The sequence below is a fragment of the Saimiri boliviensis genome, chromosome 4 (genome assembly GCF_048565385.1).
Source record: "Saimiri boliviensis isolate mSaiBol1 chromosome 4, mSaiBol1.pri, whole genome shotgun sequence".
NCBI lineage: Eukaryota > Metazoa > Chordata > Mammalia > Primates > Cebidae > Saimiri > Saimiri boliviensis.
In genome coordinates, this window is record NC_133452.1 from 17,649,519 (window position 1) to 17,667,010 (window position 17,492).

The window sequence follows — 17,492 nt, forward strand, 5'->3', positions numbered from 1 at the left end:
GCATTTTTAAAATGTTTAAATCTCCCTTATTATCTCTCATGGAATCTTACATGACATGGGTTCAGCAAAATGTCTCCTTTCAAGCCATCAAAGCAAGAATATATTGTTCTTTAATCACTTGAATACATTTTAGCTTAAGGAACATGTGGAAAATTAAGCTATTTGCAGCTGTTGAGCTTAATTGTAAATCTGTTCCTCAACTAGAAGTCATACCACCCCAGTTTGCATTATAGGAATTGTGTAGGGTAGTTTTAACTGTCACAGTGATGGGGGAATATTCCTGGCATTTAGTGACTGAGGCACAAAGAGCTCATGTCCTGCAAAGTGTGGAATGTTTTCACACAAGCAACCATCAGCCTATCCAGAATAGAGCCCAGCCCGTAGAGCCTCTGTTGATAATCACCTGTACCAGACACTAATGAGGATGTAGGGAAACCCTTGTCTGTTACACCAGGTAGTGTTTTTGTTGTTGTTGCAATTATAGGTGGGAGGTTTCTACCTACCTTCCTCTTCTCAGAGTATCCATAAATAATCTGGCTCATTTGTTGAACAAATGACCATCAGTCAGAATTATAGTAAAAAGGAGCCATATTCTGGAGGTGTGACATCCTCTTAGATCATTGACAACCTTGGTGCCCAATGTGATCATAACAAAATAGATGATTAGAAGATTAAATTTCACACTAAGAAGAGATTAACAGACACTGGAGCCTCCTTGAGGGTGGCAGGTGGGAGGAGGGAGAGGAGCAGCAAAAAAATAACTGTCATATACTAGGCTTAGTATGTAGGTAATAAAATATCTCTACAGCAAAGCCCCATGACACAAGTTTACCTATATATCTACTCTGCACATGTACCCTTGAACCTAAAATAAAATTTTTAAAAAATGTTTAAAGAAGATTCAAGTTCATGACAAAGCAAAACAAAAATAACACTGCAGTCATCCACAGCAATGTAAACAATAATTCCTGGTTACAACTAACAGTTTGGAGGTTTTGTTTTGTTTTGTTGTTTTTTTCCTTTAATATGGAGCACAGGTAGCAACTCTCAAAGTCAGCAGGACTTTGCATCTTAGTAATAACTCACAGTGGTCAGCCAAGTAAAAACATCAGATGCTATAGTTGTCTTACTCTATATCATAGACTGCCAGAGCATGAACTAAGCTTCCCAAGGCTTGGCTTAGACCAGTTTCCTAAAAGTTCACAGGAATATGGGTAGATATTTTCAGATGTTAGAATAAGATGTTACATGCAGGAAGCAGACTCTGGTCTTTGACTCCACTATTTCAGCAAGAAATTAAATTTGACAGTGACATACTGAGTAATAGCAATGTTCAAAGTATTGTGTTAAGATAATGAAACGAAACAGAAAGGCTTTTGCCCTCTAAAAGCTCAGACACTAGCACAGGGTGTATTTTGGAATATTATGACTCAGATCATATTATAACAGTTTTCAAAATGCACTGTGGGGCTATAGAAGTATGCAAATTGGTGGCTAATACCTGTAATCCCAGCACTTTGGGAGGCTGAGGTAGGTGGATTGCTTAAGCCCAGGAATTTGAAACTAGTCTGGGCAACAGGGCTAAACTATGTCTTTACAGCAAATGCAAAAATTATTGAAGTCATGGTCAAAATTAAAAAATATATACAAAAATTAGCCAGGTGTGGTGGCACGCACTTGTGGTCCCAGCTACTTGGGAGGCTGAGGTGGGAGGATCACCTGATCCTGGGAGGCAGAGGTTGCAGTGAGCTATGATTGCATCACAGCACTCCAGCCTTGGTGACAGAGTGAGACTCTGTCTTTAAAAAAAAGGGTGGGAGACTTTTTAGAAAATTATTTGAGGAACAGGTAGGACTTTAAAACCTGCATGATGAGGTTCCATGGATGCAAAAGCAGCAGTTTGAGCCAATGCTGGACGTTCATTTACCACAGGATTTTAATTTCAGGTTCATAGGCTTGTATGTAAGGGGGGTTGGGGAAATCAGTGCAGATAAGTTTAGAATAGTTTGTAATGCTTAATAATGGAGGGATTTTTCCTAAATGCCAGTCTGGAGAGCCTTTTGATTGACTATCTAGAAAGCTATTATATTTGTGACTGTTTTTCTCATCAGCACTTGAGCATTCGTTCACATATTCAACGCAAAAGCACTGTATGTTGTGTATGTGTCTGTGTGTGTGTGTGTGTGTGTGTGTGTGTGTTTGTGTGTGTGTCCCTAAATGAAAATCAACCTAGTGATATATCATTTACTCAGGAAGGACACCTTGGATTTTGAATTCCAGTCAACAGATAATCACCATCTGATTTTAATAAGATAAACTATTAATAATCCCAAGAAAATTAAGACCTGATTTATGTGAAATAAAATTTCATTGATGTTCCAGTGCCGATTTTCAACCACATAACATGTAAATGTGTCTGTTCATTTAGGACAGTTAGCATTTGGAAGACAAATTCTAGATGCATGTATGACCACAGCTTCTTACTTTATGTTTTAATACTGATTTACTTCGTTCAAGGGACCTGTGGTGAGGATCTGATGGATCAGAGAGGGAGTGTTTCTCCCTGCACTCAAAAGCTACATTTTCTTCACTTCCAGTAGCATTCAGTAAAATAATTTGCATGAATGTCATAGCCTTGAGATTGGTCTTCACCAGAGGTGTCAAGATAACTCATTTTTGTTAATATGTGCATTAATTATAGCACTTTAGAGTCTGTGATTAGCCAATGGAATGACTATCTAGAGAGGAAAAACCAGTTGGAGCAGTGGATGGAATCAGTGGATCAAAAAGTAGAACATCCCTTACAACCACAGCCAGGTCTGAAAGAGAAGTTTGCCCTGCTTGACCATCTCCAGTCCATCCTGTCTGAGGCGGAAGATCATTCCAGAGCCCTTCACCGTCTAAATGCAAAGTCCAGGGAGCTCTACGAGAAGACAGAGGATGAGTCTTTTAAGGACACAACTCAAGAGGAGCTGAAAACACAGTTTACTGATATAATGACTGTTGCCAAGGTTAGTGCTTTACATTGAAAATAGATGCTTTATGATATATTAATATAATATATTGATTTATATTAATAATATAATGACTGTTGCCAGGGTCAGGCTCAGGTAAGAAGAAACTGGATTAAATTGTTGGAGGATTGGCTGCTCTGAAACTCTTTATACATTCAGTAAATAGATATTACAGAAAGATAATTTCTTAATATAAATGCCTATGCATTTTTCTCTTTCTGCAATCTTGAGATTCTTCTTTATTCCTTATTTATTTTCTTTGTCTATGTTTTTAGTCTGTCTACTTTGTACATCAAATGTCACTGTTTAAAGTGTTTTCTCTTTTGCTGCACTTATATTTGTTATATTAAATGCAAATCTATTTACCTCCAAGATTCAATCGTGTATAAAATATTGTATTCATCTCTCATCTTAGTAAAACTGTATTTTTCCATATTCGAAAGTATAAACTCCTTTATACAATATCAAAATATCTTTTCAATTCTCTATATGGATCTTTCATTTCCTTTATAATTATTCTTTGGCATATTTTTAAATATTATCATAATTTAGGCAGAAAGTTTTTGTTGTTTGCTGCTTTTTCCTTTCTTTTGTTCACCTTGTTGGGAACTAACGCTTCTCTTGTTGACAATACAGTTATTAACAGATGTGCTTCTTTATCTTCATTTTCATCTTGGTAATGATTAAGAGCTATGACTCAAGTCAAAAAGACGTAAGTTTGAATTCTGGCTTTGACACTTTTGAATGTGTGACTTTGGCCACGATTACACGTTACCTAACCTCTCTAAGCTTGAGCGTCTTTTCCTATAAAATGATGATAATAATGGTATCTTCTGCTCAGGACCGTTGTGAAGATTAAATGAACAAATGCATTCAAAGTGCTGAGCAAAATGGTGTACAGCAATCTAACAAATAATTGCTTTTATAAGAATGATTATCATAGTAATTATTAAGTGGATTGTTAGTGAGCGATGTTAGCCAACATACATTAAGCATAGATTTCCATACTAAGGTAGAAAACGATAAGCTTACAGGAAACTAGTTGCTTTTCCAAAGCCTTGACAGTTAAATTTGATAGTTTTAAGATACTATATTCAGAGAAAATTCAAGAACAAGAATTAAATTTTCTGAGATTTATTAAGAGATTTCTATCAGGCACATTGTCTGTTCTGATTTCATGTTCTCAAAAGGAATACTGTTAAGGTAGCCATTTCTTTGTTTGCTAGGAAAAAATGAGGAAAGTGGAAGAGATTGTGAAAGACCATCTAATGTATTTAGATGCGGTCCAGGAGTTTACAGATTGGCTCCATTCAGCCAAGGAAGAACTTCACCGGTGGTCAGATATGTCTGGAGATTCATCAGCCACCCAGAAAAAGTTGTCAAAAATTAAGGTCAGAAAATGAGCAGATACTATATCTACATTGCTTTATTTTTTCTTGAGTACAACATACTTTTGATAAAGGTTTAGTGGATAAGATTCTATTATTTAAAATGTTTCCTTCCTGTTTTCTATTTGCTGGTGTTTATTACCTCATGCCTCACTTATTCTAAACATAAACAAGAGTACTGAGAAGAATTCAAAAGGCTTTACACTTGTGAACAAAATGTAACACTGTCTTTACATATCTGAATGCAAATGTGCTTATTGCTGTAATATGACAGGCTAGGAAATGGCTACCTTGGTTGGCTGACAAAACCAGATACCATTGTTTAGCACAGTGGAAGAAGTGTATATAGTAACTTAGTTAAATGTATTGTAACAATAGCCTGGGAAATGCCATTCTGGATGTTTTATTCTGCTTTCCTAGACAGCATATAACAACAGAAGAGAAGCGAGTACTTCAAAGGACATTAAAATTATCATCCATTTACTCCTCATAGGACAATTTCTAAAACAGAAATTTACCTTTCTGGGGAAGTTGCAGCCTCTAGCATCTTTTAGTAAATTTCTAGTTGCTTAAATATTAAATCGTAATCATTTTCTTTCATGGAAAATAATGGATTTTAAGATTAAAATGAAGCAGCAATGAAATCTTTAGTGGGTTAGTCTTAGGAAATGATGGGAATAAATGGTGTAATTGTGTCAGTAATCTAAAATTCAAATTGTTTTGAATTTTTGATTCCAAGATCAGAACACAAAAGTCATAAAACTTACAGCTGATTGTTACAATTGTAACTACATTTTGCAGATCTACTTGTTTGTTTATTTTTGAGACAGAGTCTTTCTCTGTCACCCAAGATGGAGTGCAATGGCACTATCTTGGCTCACTGCAACCTCCGCCTCCTGGGTTCAAGCAATTCTCCTATCTCAGCCTCCTGAGTAGGTGGGATAACAGGTGTCTGCCACCAAGCCTGGCTAATTTTTGTATTTTTTTTAGTAGAGACGGGTTTTCGCCATGATGGCCAGGCTGGTCCCAAACTCCTGACCTCAGATAATCCACCTGCCTTGGCATCCCAAAGTGTTAGAACTACAGGCATGAGCCACCATGCCCATCCCCTGAAGATCTATTTCTATGCTCTAAAAGCATTATCTTATTTAAATCTTATGATTACGTATGTTTTAACTGAGATAATAACATAAAACCACTTTTTTAAGTCATTTTTTTCTGTATTATTCTTTAAAATCCCTTATTTGATACATGTCTTAGTAATATTCTAATTCATTCACCCATCCTTCCATCCATTTATCTACTCATTTATCCATTTATTCAGCCAGGATTGTGCATCCCCTAAGGAACTTGCAGTCCAGTGAGGAACAGTGATCCACAAACTGGTTTTTGTAAAATAATACACAAAATGTAATGAGAGCTTACTGCACTATTAGAGTTCAGACTCTGAAATCACAGAAACCCAATGCTGCATCCTTCTTCTATTGACTTTCTAGCTGTGTCTTTCAGCAAGTCACCTGATGTCCTCAAGCCTCAACCTCTCAATTGGTTAAAAAATACATAAATAAAAATAGTACCTAATAGAGTTGTTTTGACGACCAGATTAGATCATTCACATAAAACTTGTAGTATCATGCCTGCCACACAGAACACACCTAATAAGAAAATCCAGTGAATTTGGTAAATGAGAGATTAATTGGCTATAGCATGACAAGGTGGGAAGAGTCAGGGATGATGGTCAAGTCTTTACCTAGAATCCACAGGACTCTCGTCCCCTGAAGAAAATAATTACATGCAGAGAAGCCTGGTGGCAGAGGGGAAGACATGAGGAGTTCTTTGATAATCAGATCCAATTTGAACTGCCAGGTAGTAGTAACGTCTTGGGGGCAGTTGCCTGAATTTCAGGTTGAGGAGATGGATTGAAGACACAGAGTTGAAAGTGATTAGTGTGTAATTTGTTGTTAAAGCCACCTAAGTGGATAAAACCAAGAACCAAGACCTATGTATAGAGCAAATACAACAATGGGCACAGGACCAAAAGCTGGGTACTACCAATATTTAAGGAGCCACAGGAGAAAATGATTTGAAAGGTAGAGAGAAAAAGGAGAAGAGAAGTAAGAAGAGGAAGGGTAGGAGGGTGTGATGCCACCGTGGCAGGAGGCTGCCATTAGGAGGAAGACTGAAGAATCCCTACTGGGTTTGACAGTGAGGCTGTTTGGGAACCAGTCTGAGAAACATTTGCACAGCAAGGGGAGGTAAGAAACAAGGTTACATGGATTTAGGAGTAAATGGCAGACGAGGAAGAGGAGATAGCAGAAATGGACTAATATTTCAAAAGTTAATAAGAGAAAGTAAAATAATTTTTTTAGAAAGGCTGCTTCCTGGGTTGACAAATACTCTTTTTTATTTGGAAATTTTTTTTTAATCTAATAAAATACTTTCAAAAAAGACAAGGAATTGGCAGAAAGAAATTGGGATGGAGAACATGAAGACTATGAGAAACTGCCTTTCAGAAGTTCAGCTCCAGCCTGAATGTAGGTTAGTATGTGGGCGATTTTAAAAATCTTGAGGGAAATACATAAAGCACCTCCTCTGTCCTTCAACATCCTACCCCATCCACGGGAATAATCCGTGAGAAAAGGCAACTCTAAAGCAAAATGTATACTGGTATGAGGGTGTGAATGTACATTTGTGTGTATATGCGTATCATATGTTTAAAAATTTTAAATACCAGATAAGAAAATATATGCAAAAGCCATTTTAAGACTCTTGACAATGATGATGTCTTTCATCAAAATCTGAATGACTGTATTTCTGATTATGAATATTGAAGTGTTCCATTTTCATGCTAAGGAAAACTGGGATAAAGCATGGGAGAGTATTTTGGGAAACTGACTTTTGCCCAATGATACCTTCTGAACTCCAAATTTGAAATTGCACATAAAGGCAAATTATTATAAGTATTTAGGTCTATTAGACATAGCACTAGTTAAAAAGTTAATTTTTTCTTCATCAAATAAATATTATATGCCGTAATAAACAGGGATGGTTTTTAGAATCCTGCTGCTGAGAAAAGATTGAATATGCATATCACGCTGTATATAAGGCTTTTCATGTCATCGTAATTTAGACTACTGTACAACTGAATACTGAATACTTTCAAATGATCTATATCAAAATATGGCTCTATTGTATATAATTGTGAACAGATATATTTATTTCAAGTTAATCTAATGAGATGCAAACTATATTATATAGACTAGTTAAGATATACTCTGTGCCTAACATAATTTATTAAGCATGCTTCATCCTTAGCATCCCAATGTTTCTTTACTTCTAATTGGTCACTGATTTTCTTTTTGAACTTTTTTGTGCTTTATTATCTTTTATTTCTATTTAATTTGGTAGTAAAGTCATAATTTTGTAATAACATTAACAAAATCCTGCCTTCAGCAATAAATATGTAAATATATAAACAACCATCGGATAATATTTCATCAAGAAAAAATGTAGTAAGAGAATGTATTCTCAGAGAGAAATGCTGCAATTATATCAATTTAACAATGCATATGTGCTGGGCGTGGTGGCTCACTCCTGTAATCCCGGCACTTTGGGAGGCCAAGACAGCAGATCACAAGGTCGAGAGTTCTAGGGCAGCCTGGCCAACATGGTGAAAGCCTGTCTCTACTAAAGATAGAAAAAGTTAGCCGAGTTTGATGGTGCATGCCTGTAATCCCAGCTACTCGGGAGGCTAAGGCAGGAGAATCACTTAAACCTGGGAGGCAGAGGTTACAGTAAGCCAAAATCATGCCACTGCACTCCAGCCAGGGCGGCAGAGCAAGACTCCACCTCAAAAAAAAAAAAAAAAAAAAAAACATATTTAATTTTATCATGTTGTCCTTTAGAGTATTTGTGTGCTTTAAGGCTAAGCTAAATTTGTTAACTTGGCTTTAGCTAAACTGTTTAATTTCTAGTGACTTTTTTAAGATTAAAAAAATACTAATAAGTGAACCCAGTCCTAGAGGTTACTTTAAACTTTCGAGTAAGTCAGTCTGTGAATGAAATTATTCATTTTATTTGCTACAAAAAATGTTTATTTAAGGTATTGCAGTATTTGGGATTGACTAGGGCTCATTCTTTTGTTGTGATGAGTCCGATTGATTCCTAGCAGAATGGAAGTGTAATTTAAGCCACCACTCTGTGGAAAAAGATGAATTGAGAATAGAGACCGTGAGCAGAACACAGTTCTGCCACAATTTTTATTTACTTGAGCATCCACTTCGAGGGAAATACGGGTTTGATCATTTATAGGAGCAATCCACCACAGGCAAATACTTGAGTTACTATCCAAACATTCTCACGAGTGCAAATAATGCCTGATTGCAGGGTCCCTGTTTAGTCTGTTTCAGGATATTGAGGATCCCTGAGATTTTTTTTGCCATAAGCCTTAGGTGCTCATGATGACAGCTTCTGCTATTATGATTTAAGAGTGGGCAGATGAATTGATTCTAGGTCCTTGTGGCACACTTGTTGAAACTTCCTAGCAGGACAGGGTCTCCCTCTGTACACATTTGAAAACTTGCAGTCCAAGTGACTCACAGGCTCTTTGGTTACCATGGTGATATTCCATTACAGGAGCTGATAGATTCCAGAGAGATTGGTGCAAGCCGCCTCAGCAGAGTGGAGTTGCTGGCTCCTGAAGTGAAACAGAACACAACTGCCAGTGGGTGTGAGCTCATGCACACGGAGATGCAGGCCCTGCGTGCCGACTGGAAGCAGTGGGAAGACAGTGTCTTCCAAACGCAGAGCCGTTTGGAGGACCTGGTCAGCCAGATGGCCCTTTCGGAGCAGGAGTTCTCAGGCCAAGTGGCTCAACTGGAGCAGGCCCTGGAAGAGTTCAGTGCTCTTCTGAAAACCTGGGCTCAGCAGTTAACCCTCCTGGAAGGCAAGAACACGGATGAGGAGATAGTGGAATGCTGGCACAAAGGACAAGTAAGTTGGCTTTGTGTTTTCTATTGGTGATTATGCTTTAAAAAATGTTCTGTCACCCCTTATTTCTTAAAAAAAAACTTGCTAACCAAAAACAGGCAACATTCACACTTAGAAGAAGTATTTATCTCATTAAACAAGCAAAGTCTGATTTGTGGTCTTTTCTCCCATATCAAACTTTTGTAAAAATAAAGATTTGGGTTATTATTTGTGGCAGGAAACATCTGTTGTTAGCGGAGACATTTTACTTTCAATCTTATGGTGTAACAGCTTGTAATACTGTATTCAGCCATTCAGTCTGAAAAATGGCCTGTGGGCAGTGGCATAAATAGACAGAGAGTCATAGCTGTTTTCTTGCCAGTTAACCATTTCATACAACTAAATGATTGAACTTACAACCTTAAAAGACTCATCTGGTAATCTCCTAAAGCACAACTAATAGTTTTCACCCTGATTAGCTCTCCTCTGTGTGGTTTTGACATCTGTTCTTGAATCAGCCTGTTAACAGAACTCCTACGTCACACTCCCTGGTAGCCTTCCCGGGCCTTTTTTTAAAAAAAGCTAATGGCAGCTTCTTTAGAATGTGAGAAAGGGAAGTCTAGGAGGGAGACTGAAGAATGAGCAACAGCTTAACCTCCTCTTCCCTTCTTTCACTGTTAAGCAGTGTCTTTGAAAGCCTTTTCAGTATTTCCAGTTTTATAATGCCCTGATTCACGGTGTCCTTAAAAGGCAGTTTAGTAAACTTCTCTGCTCCTATTTATATTACAGTCATTTCAAAATAGCCTCTGCCAGTAAGAAAGTCATGTAATATTTCCAGCAGTGTCTTGTTTTAAATCAGGTATTTGAAACAAATACAGCGTGCCATAAAATAAAGCCTTTTATCTCCTTATGCCAATTTATTTATAATGCTTCTAGGTTTTGGGATTTGTTTTTGCTATTCTGTTTCATTTGCTGTCCTTTAGATTTATGTACCAGAATAAACCATAGAAATCAGTTCTGTAACACAGGGACAAAGAAGTTAATAATTGTTCTACACTGTGTACTATGAAAAAAAACAGTTATACTGTCTGGGTTCTTTTTTATTTTCCTTTCTTTCTATTTCAGTAACTCGAGTGAAATTTTTAAAAAAGAAAGATTGGTTGTGCCTAGATTGCATTACTCTTCTGCTATCGTTACTTTTTACGTTGACATTATTAATGCAAATAATAATTGAGGCCTATAAAAACACACATGAGAATGCAGTCGTAAATATGGGCTTTCAGTTGTATTAAACAATTCAAAGATGACAGCCCTCTGAGGTGTGTCTACTTCCAGATTTGACTCCAGAGTCAGTGCTTTTGATGACAACACTACATTGCTTCTCAATATTCATATTTTCTTTATTTCTAATAATGGCATTTTATCTAAAAGTGGAAATATTTCTATCACAACGAATATGTAAGAAAATGTTTACAAAGTAGGAGATACGCTGGGGTTCTGAGGGCATGGTTTTGCTTCTAGGGAAGCCTTGCCATTGTGGATGGTCACCACAAGAATCACAAGCATTTATTTTATGCAATTAAATAACAATACTCAAGAAATTCTTTAAAACATAAAAACAGGTGATCTATAAACTATAAATATAATATTGCAAAAAGAATTCTATTTTCTGTGTTTGCAAAACTTATTTATCTTAATATCCATTGGGATGTTAGTGCTGGAAATAATTTTCTTAAGCCATATAAGATGAAAAAATGAATTTTAGAACTTAACCAAATTATAAATATAGAAGCTGATATTTATATAATGGAAGACTCTACTGACACACTTTAATTTAGGATAAAGTTATAGAAATGTTTTAAGTGTAAAGTTTTGGTCAAAAACTTGTAACTTTTAATGTCATCTCATTCATAAGTAACTGACTTGAGTCTCTAATATTTTTATGTTTTTGTTATATGTTAAGTTTCTTTAGTTCTTACAATGTTCTTTTTTTTTTTTTTTTTTTTGAGACGGAGTTTCACTCTTGTTGCCCAGGCTGGAGTGCAATGGTGCGATCTTGGCTCACTGCAACCTCCGCCTCCGGGGTTCAAGCAATTCTCCTGCCTCAATCTCCTGAGTAGCTGGGATTACAGGCACGCACCACCATGCCCAGCTAATTTTTTGTATTTTTAGTAGAGACGGGGTTTCACCAAGTTGACCAGGATGGTCTCGATCTCTTGACCTCGTGATCCACCCGCCTCGGCCTCCCAAAGTGCTGGGATTATAGGTGTGAGCCACCGCGCCCGGCCACAATGTTCTGTCTTAAGTAAAAGGTTCAATATGGTGTAAAATAGTTGGTCCTAGCTTAGTGTTTAGAATTTCAGCGAGAAATTGTTTAGCTATGCATACATTTTTGTAAATAAAAATGTTTTAGGCTCCTCCAGCCCAGACACCGAGTTAAATAAAGAATTGACAAACCAAGAGAATGTATTTCCTGCTCCCATGATCACAGTCTAGATAGGGAAATACACAAGTATGAAACTGATGGGGATACTCCTTGTGATGAATGTCTGCAAGGTCCTGTGTATCCTCAGATGAGAAGCCTGTAGAGTTGGGAAGGGGTGCAGGGCATACATAAAGGAGTTGTTCTTTGAGCTGAGTCTTGAAGTATGATTAAAATGTCACCTGACAGGTGAGGTAGAGGAACAGCATCAAGATGCAGGATCATTGAGGAATCACAAAACACAGGAGAGGAAGGTAGAGAGTAGCAATCAGATTAGGAGGATGTCGTGCCACTCCAGAAAGAAATAATGAATATGTAAGTGGGTCTGTGAAAGTCTACGTGCAGAGGCAAAGAGGAGAGTGGTGAAAGGAGCTAAGACACAGAATAAGCTAGCCTGGATATCTCCCACATGGAGTGAGAAGGGAAACAAAGGGAGAGGCAGGGTGATGCTTGGTCTTCTGATTGACATCAGCAGGGGACAGTGGTGCCATTTACCAGGACAAGGAATGCAGCACAGGGCTGGTTTGTTGAGGGATGTGGTTTCTCTGCAAATCTGGGCCATCTCTTGACAAATATTTTGGACAATAATGGCCACAAGAACAGCTGTTTGAGTAGTTACTCATCTTTTTGCCCCTCCTCCTTAATTTATTTTGGTTTTTGCTTCAGTGCTACCATTATCCACTCTGTCTACATATGTGGGGGTCATTTTCCTGCTGATTTTATGAATTAGACGCTTAGTGTGCTAGAAATTGTGCTGTTTGACATTCATGATCTCTTTTGCTCCTTGTGACAACCCTAGGAGAGGAGCACTTTGATTGCAAAGCACCTTGTGTTACTCAGGTGACCATGGCCTCTATTTCAGAGGTGTACTTTTCAAGTCCTAAGGCTTTACTTTGGATTAAGTGTACACAGTACTGTAGCCATTCACATATCTCCCTCATCTATTAAATTGGGAGCTCTTCAAGAACAAGAATCTTACCTTTATTCAGGAGGGATGAGGGGTCCCAGAATCCAGCAAAATGCTTGGCACATACCAAACATTTAGCAAATATTTGATGACTTTATGAATGAAACTGTGAAATAAATAAATTACTATTTAAACCAGACTCATGGATTGTAAGAAATTCTTAATGTAAAAGTTAACTGTGTATAATACATAAAATCAATTGAAATACAATTCAATTTTGGATTTATATATATATATATATATATGTATATATAAATGTAATATATACATTATTTATATAAATTTAATCCAAAATAAGTGTTGCTTTTCTTTAAAATGATTTCTTTTCACCTTTAAACAATACACATATCTCCCAATGGCCTTGTCAGACTATTTGTAAATGATTTAGACTATTTTCTCTTTTCTTTTTCTTGTCTCATTTTTAAGTCATTTGACCACTTAATCACTTAACTATTTGGCAGTATTTGATGCTAGAGTGTCTATCCATGGCTAGAAAAGGGGGACAAATGAGCCAGGTGCTATTATTTGTCAGAGAAATCCTGAAAACAGGCTTCCTTTCTTCATTGAATCTACGATGTTGGTTCCTCTCTCACTAATAATTTATACATGATTGATGCAGGTATAATATGAAGATATAGAGATCACCCAGTGTAAATGCTTGCTTCTCTGTCTCATTATTTCTGAACAGGAGATACTGGATGCTTTACAAAAAGCAGAGCCTAGAACAGAGGATCTCAAGTCTCAGCTGAATGAACTTTGTCGATTTTCCAGAGACCTGAGTACTTACAGTGGAAAAGTTTCTGGGTTAATCAAAGAGTATAATTGGTGAGCATGAACCTTATTGGTGTTCAAGATATTTTCATACAAATAAGAAGCTAGAGGTTTATTTTAAGGTGTAATTTCAAAATAATATTAATTCAGCATTAAATATATTACTAAATGAGGTGAGTGCCCATTCTAAGAACTGCTGATTCTATGAAAAATTATTTTCATCAATTTTATCACTTTTTCCTGCCATTAAATTTTCAAATCACCTTTTCAGTCTTTGTTTGCAAGCATCCAAGGGCTGCCAGAATAAAGAACAGATTTTACAGCAAAGATTTCGAAAAGCCTTCAGGGATTTCCAGCAGTGGTTGGTTAATGCAAAAATCACTACCGCCAAGTGTTTTGATATACCTCAAAATATCAGTGAAGTTTCAACTAGTCTTCAGAAAATACAGGTAAGAGTGTTATCGATTAATTCTGGTAGCAGTGCTGATGTGGATTAAAGCTACCTCTAGGTCAAGAGTCCCCAACTCCTGGGCTGCCAACTGGTACCTGTCCCTGGACTGTTAAGAACCAGACCTCACAGCAGTAGGTGAGCAGTAAGCGAGGGAGCATTCTTGCCTGAGCTCCACCTCCTGTCCCATCAGCTGTCGCATTAGGTTCTCATAGGAGCTTGAACCCCATTGTGAACTGTGCATACAAGGGATCTACGCTGTGTGATCCTTCTGAGAATCTAACTAATGCCCGATGATGAGGTTGAGCAGTTTCATTCCGAAACAATCACCCCTACCCCCTACCCCCATCTGTGGAAAACTTGTCGTCCATGAAACTAGTCCCTGGTGCCAAAAACGTAGGAGGCCACTGCTCTAGATCTTTTCAGAAGGGCATCACATACAAAAGTTTTGCCTAAGAAATTCAAATTTCAAATAAACCCCCACTTAAAAGAATTGATTCTGTATGTGAAGAGAAACCAGTTCATTTACATAAATGCACACTTTTTATATGCAAATAGTGATATAGGAAATAATAAAAAGTTTTTCTACATGACATGCATTGTTTCTGAGCACTCTAAGTGCTTTTTCTCATTTAGTTTTCACAACATTTCAGGTATGTAAATTCATTATTCCCAGTGTACAGCAGGGTAAAAGCATCAGTGAGGTCACAGAGCTGGTGTGTTAAGATAGTGAGAACTGTGTTTATATTTTACATTTGCTCATTTGGGTTTTTTGTTTGTTTGTTTGTTTGTTTTTGGTAAGATGAAGTCTTGATCTGTCACACAGGCTGGAATGCAATGGCAGGATCTCGGCTCACTGCAACCTCCACCTCCCAGATTCAAGCGATTCTCTTGCCTCAGCCTCCCAAGTAGCTGGAATTACAGGCACCCGCCACTGCACCCAGCGAATTTTTGAATTTTTTAGTAGAGATGGGGTTTCGCCATGTTGACCAGGCTGGTCTCAAACTCCTGACCTCAAGTGATTCACCCGCCTCAGCTTCTCAAAGTGCTGGGATTACAGGTGTGAGCCACCATGCCTGGCCAATAGCAGCGTTTTTTAGGCACAGTTACTGAAATTGCCTTTCATACTTGTACATCTGATCCTTTCGCAGAGCAGCAGTTCTGAGTGATTGGTTATGAAATTTGAGTTTCTTTCAGAGGGTGTAAATATGTAGAACACTGTGTGTAAGTGTTCATGCTTGAAATGTCTCTAGTAGGAGTAGGCTCTGAAACAGTATTGTTCATATCCAGTTCACCTTTTTGAATTCTTGGTTAATAACTTAATATAACAGGACAACTCTTCCTTTGATACGTATGCTCCATTTAAAATTCTTCCTGGACGAGTACGGTGGCTCACACCTGTAATCCCAGCACTTTGGGAGGCCACAGTGGGCAGATCACTTGAGATCAGGAGTTTGAGACCAGTCTAGCCAACATGGTGAAACCCTGTCTCTACTAAAAAAAAATACAAGAATTAGCCAACCATAGTGGTGGGCACCCATAATCCTACATAGCCACTTGGGAGGCTGAGGCAGGAGAATTGCTTCCTGGGAGACGGAGATTGCATTGAGCCAACGTTACACCACTGCACCACAGCCTAGGTGGCAGAGCAAGAATCTGTCTCAAAAAATAATAACATGAAAAATTAAAAAAATAAATAAATAGTAAAATTCTTTCTATTTTGCTGCAGGCAAGGGTAGAACTGCAGAACCTCAATATTTTTCTATGTTGGAGAAACATAGTACTATTTTTCTTTTCTTTTCTTTTCTTTTCTTTTTTTTTTTGAGATGGGGGTTTGTTCTGTCACCCAGGCTGGAGTCCAGTGGCACAATCTTGGTTCATGGCAACCTCTGTCTCCTAGGTTCAAGCGATCCTCCTGCCTCAGCCTCCTGAGTAGCTGGAATTACAGGCATGCATCAACACGGCCAGCTAACTTTTGTATTTTGGGTAGAGATGAAGTTTCACCATGTTGCTCAGGCTGTTCTTGAACTCCTGGGCTCAAATGATTCACCCACCTTGGCCTCCCAAAGTGCTGGGATTACAAGCGTGAGCCACTGCACATAGCTAGTACTATTTTTGAGGACAGCTTTGGGCTTTTCTCTAACCCTCCCAGCACAGCAGGCCTCCATGGACAGGGGTGGCCATCCATTAAGACAAATGTTTGGCAAAGTTGCTTTAATGAAAATCTACAATAGAATAGCTGTGCTTCTGTTTCTTGTCAGAATAAATAACTGAGCTTGTGCTTTTTTTCTTCTTTAGCACTTGAATATATTATTGAGAGTTGAACAGAATCTACCCATTTTTCTTTTTCTTTCTTTCTTTCTTTCTTTTTTTTTTTTTTTTTTTTTTTTTTTTTTTTTTTTGAGATGGAGTTGTGCTCTGTCACCCAGGCTGGAGTGCAGTGGCACAATCTCGGCTCACTGCAAACTCTGCCTCCCGGGTTCAAGCAATTCTCCTGCGTCAGCCTCCTGAGTAGCTGGGATTACAGGCACGTGCCAACACGCCCAGCTAATTTTTTGTATTTTTAGTAGAGATGGGGTTTCATCATGGTAGCCAGGATGGTCTCTATCTCCTGACCTCATGATCCACCCACCTCAGCCTCCCAAAGGGCTGGGATTACAGGTGTGAGCCACTGTGCCCAGCCAAATCTACCCATTTTTCTAGAGGAAGACTGATCTAGCCACCTGAAGAGAAAAGTATATCCTGTAGCTACACTTTATTAAACTATGGTTTGACATCATGTCATTGACACGTCATCATAAGGACAACATTCTGTTATTTTTTTAAATATAAACCACTGCTAACAATGTAATCTGCTCCATTTAATAGCATTTATTTTAATAAGACTCCCCATGGAAATACATCTCCTGTCTTTTCCTAGGGAGAATTGTGCTTCTGCTGAGCAGATGGTCTGTTTTTATCCTGTGGGCTCTGTGAGTCTTGTCCCTGGTTGTGTTTACTCTTTCACTTCGGCAGCTAGGATCCTCAGAGCCAAAATCATAATCAAGCTCCACCAACTATATGGAACTACAAGGCATTTATTTTGTAAATGAGTCTTAGCCAGAGTCTAATTTATTTTGTGATTCTGATTTTTCCCTTGGTCTTCATTTCCTCTCCTGTTTTCTTTTTTAATCTAATTTTTAATATTTTATGAGATAGCTTACCACCTTTTTTGAGACAGGTCCAAATTTAGATTGGTAAATAAAGTAGTTTGCAACTTGACTTGTCACCAGGCTGGAGTACAGTGGCATGACCTTGGCTCACTGCAACATCCGCCTCCTAGGTTTAAGCGATTCTCCTGCCTCAGCCTCTTGAGTAGCTAGGACTACAGGTGCATGCCACCATGCCCATCTAATTTTTGTATTTTTAGTAGAGACGGAGTTTCACAGTGTTGGCCAGCATGGCCTGTCTCTTG

At 38.0% G+C, this 17,492-nt stretch overlaps 1 protein-coding gene across 23 annotated transcripts in view; it reads left to right on the forward strand.

Annotated features, from left to right (window-relative positions):
- SYNE1 (spectrin repeat containing nuclear envelope protein 1) overlaps positions 1–17,492 on the forward strand; it is a 518,258-nt gene that overhangs the window by 234,620 nt on the left and 266,146 nt on the right. For all 23 annotated transcript variants that reach the window (XM_074397242.1, XM_074397246.1, XM_074397241.1 and 20 more), the window contains 5 exons: positions 2,702–3,011; positions 4,241–4,405; positions 9,038–9,394; positions 13,508–13,644; positions 13,862–14,039. In XM_074397242.1, the coding sequence (XP_074253343.1) occupies positions 2,702–3,011; positions 4,241–4,405; positions 9,038–9,394; positions 13,508–13,644; positions 13,862–14,039 (1,147 nt within the window). The remainder of the gene's footprint in view (positions 1–2,701; positions 3,012–4,240; positions 4,406–9,037; positions 9,395–13,507; positions 13,645–13,861; positions 14,040–17,492) is intronic.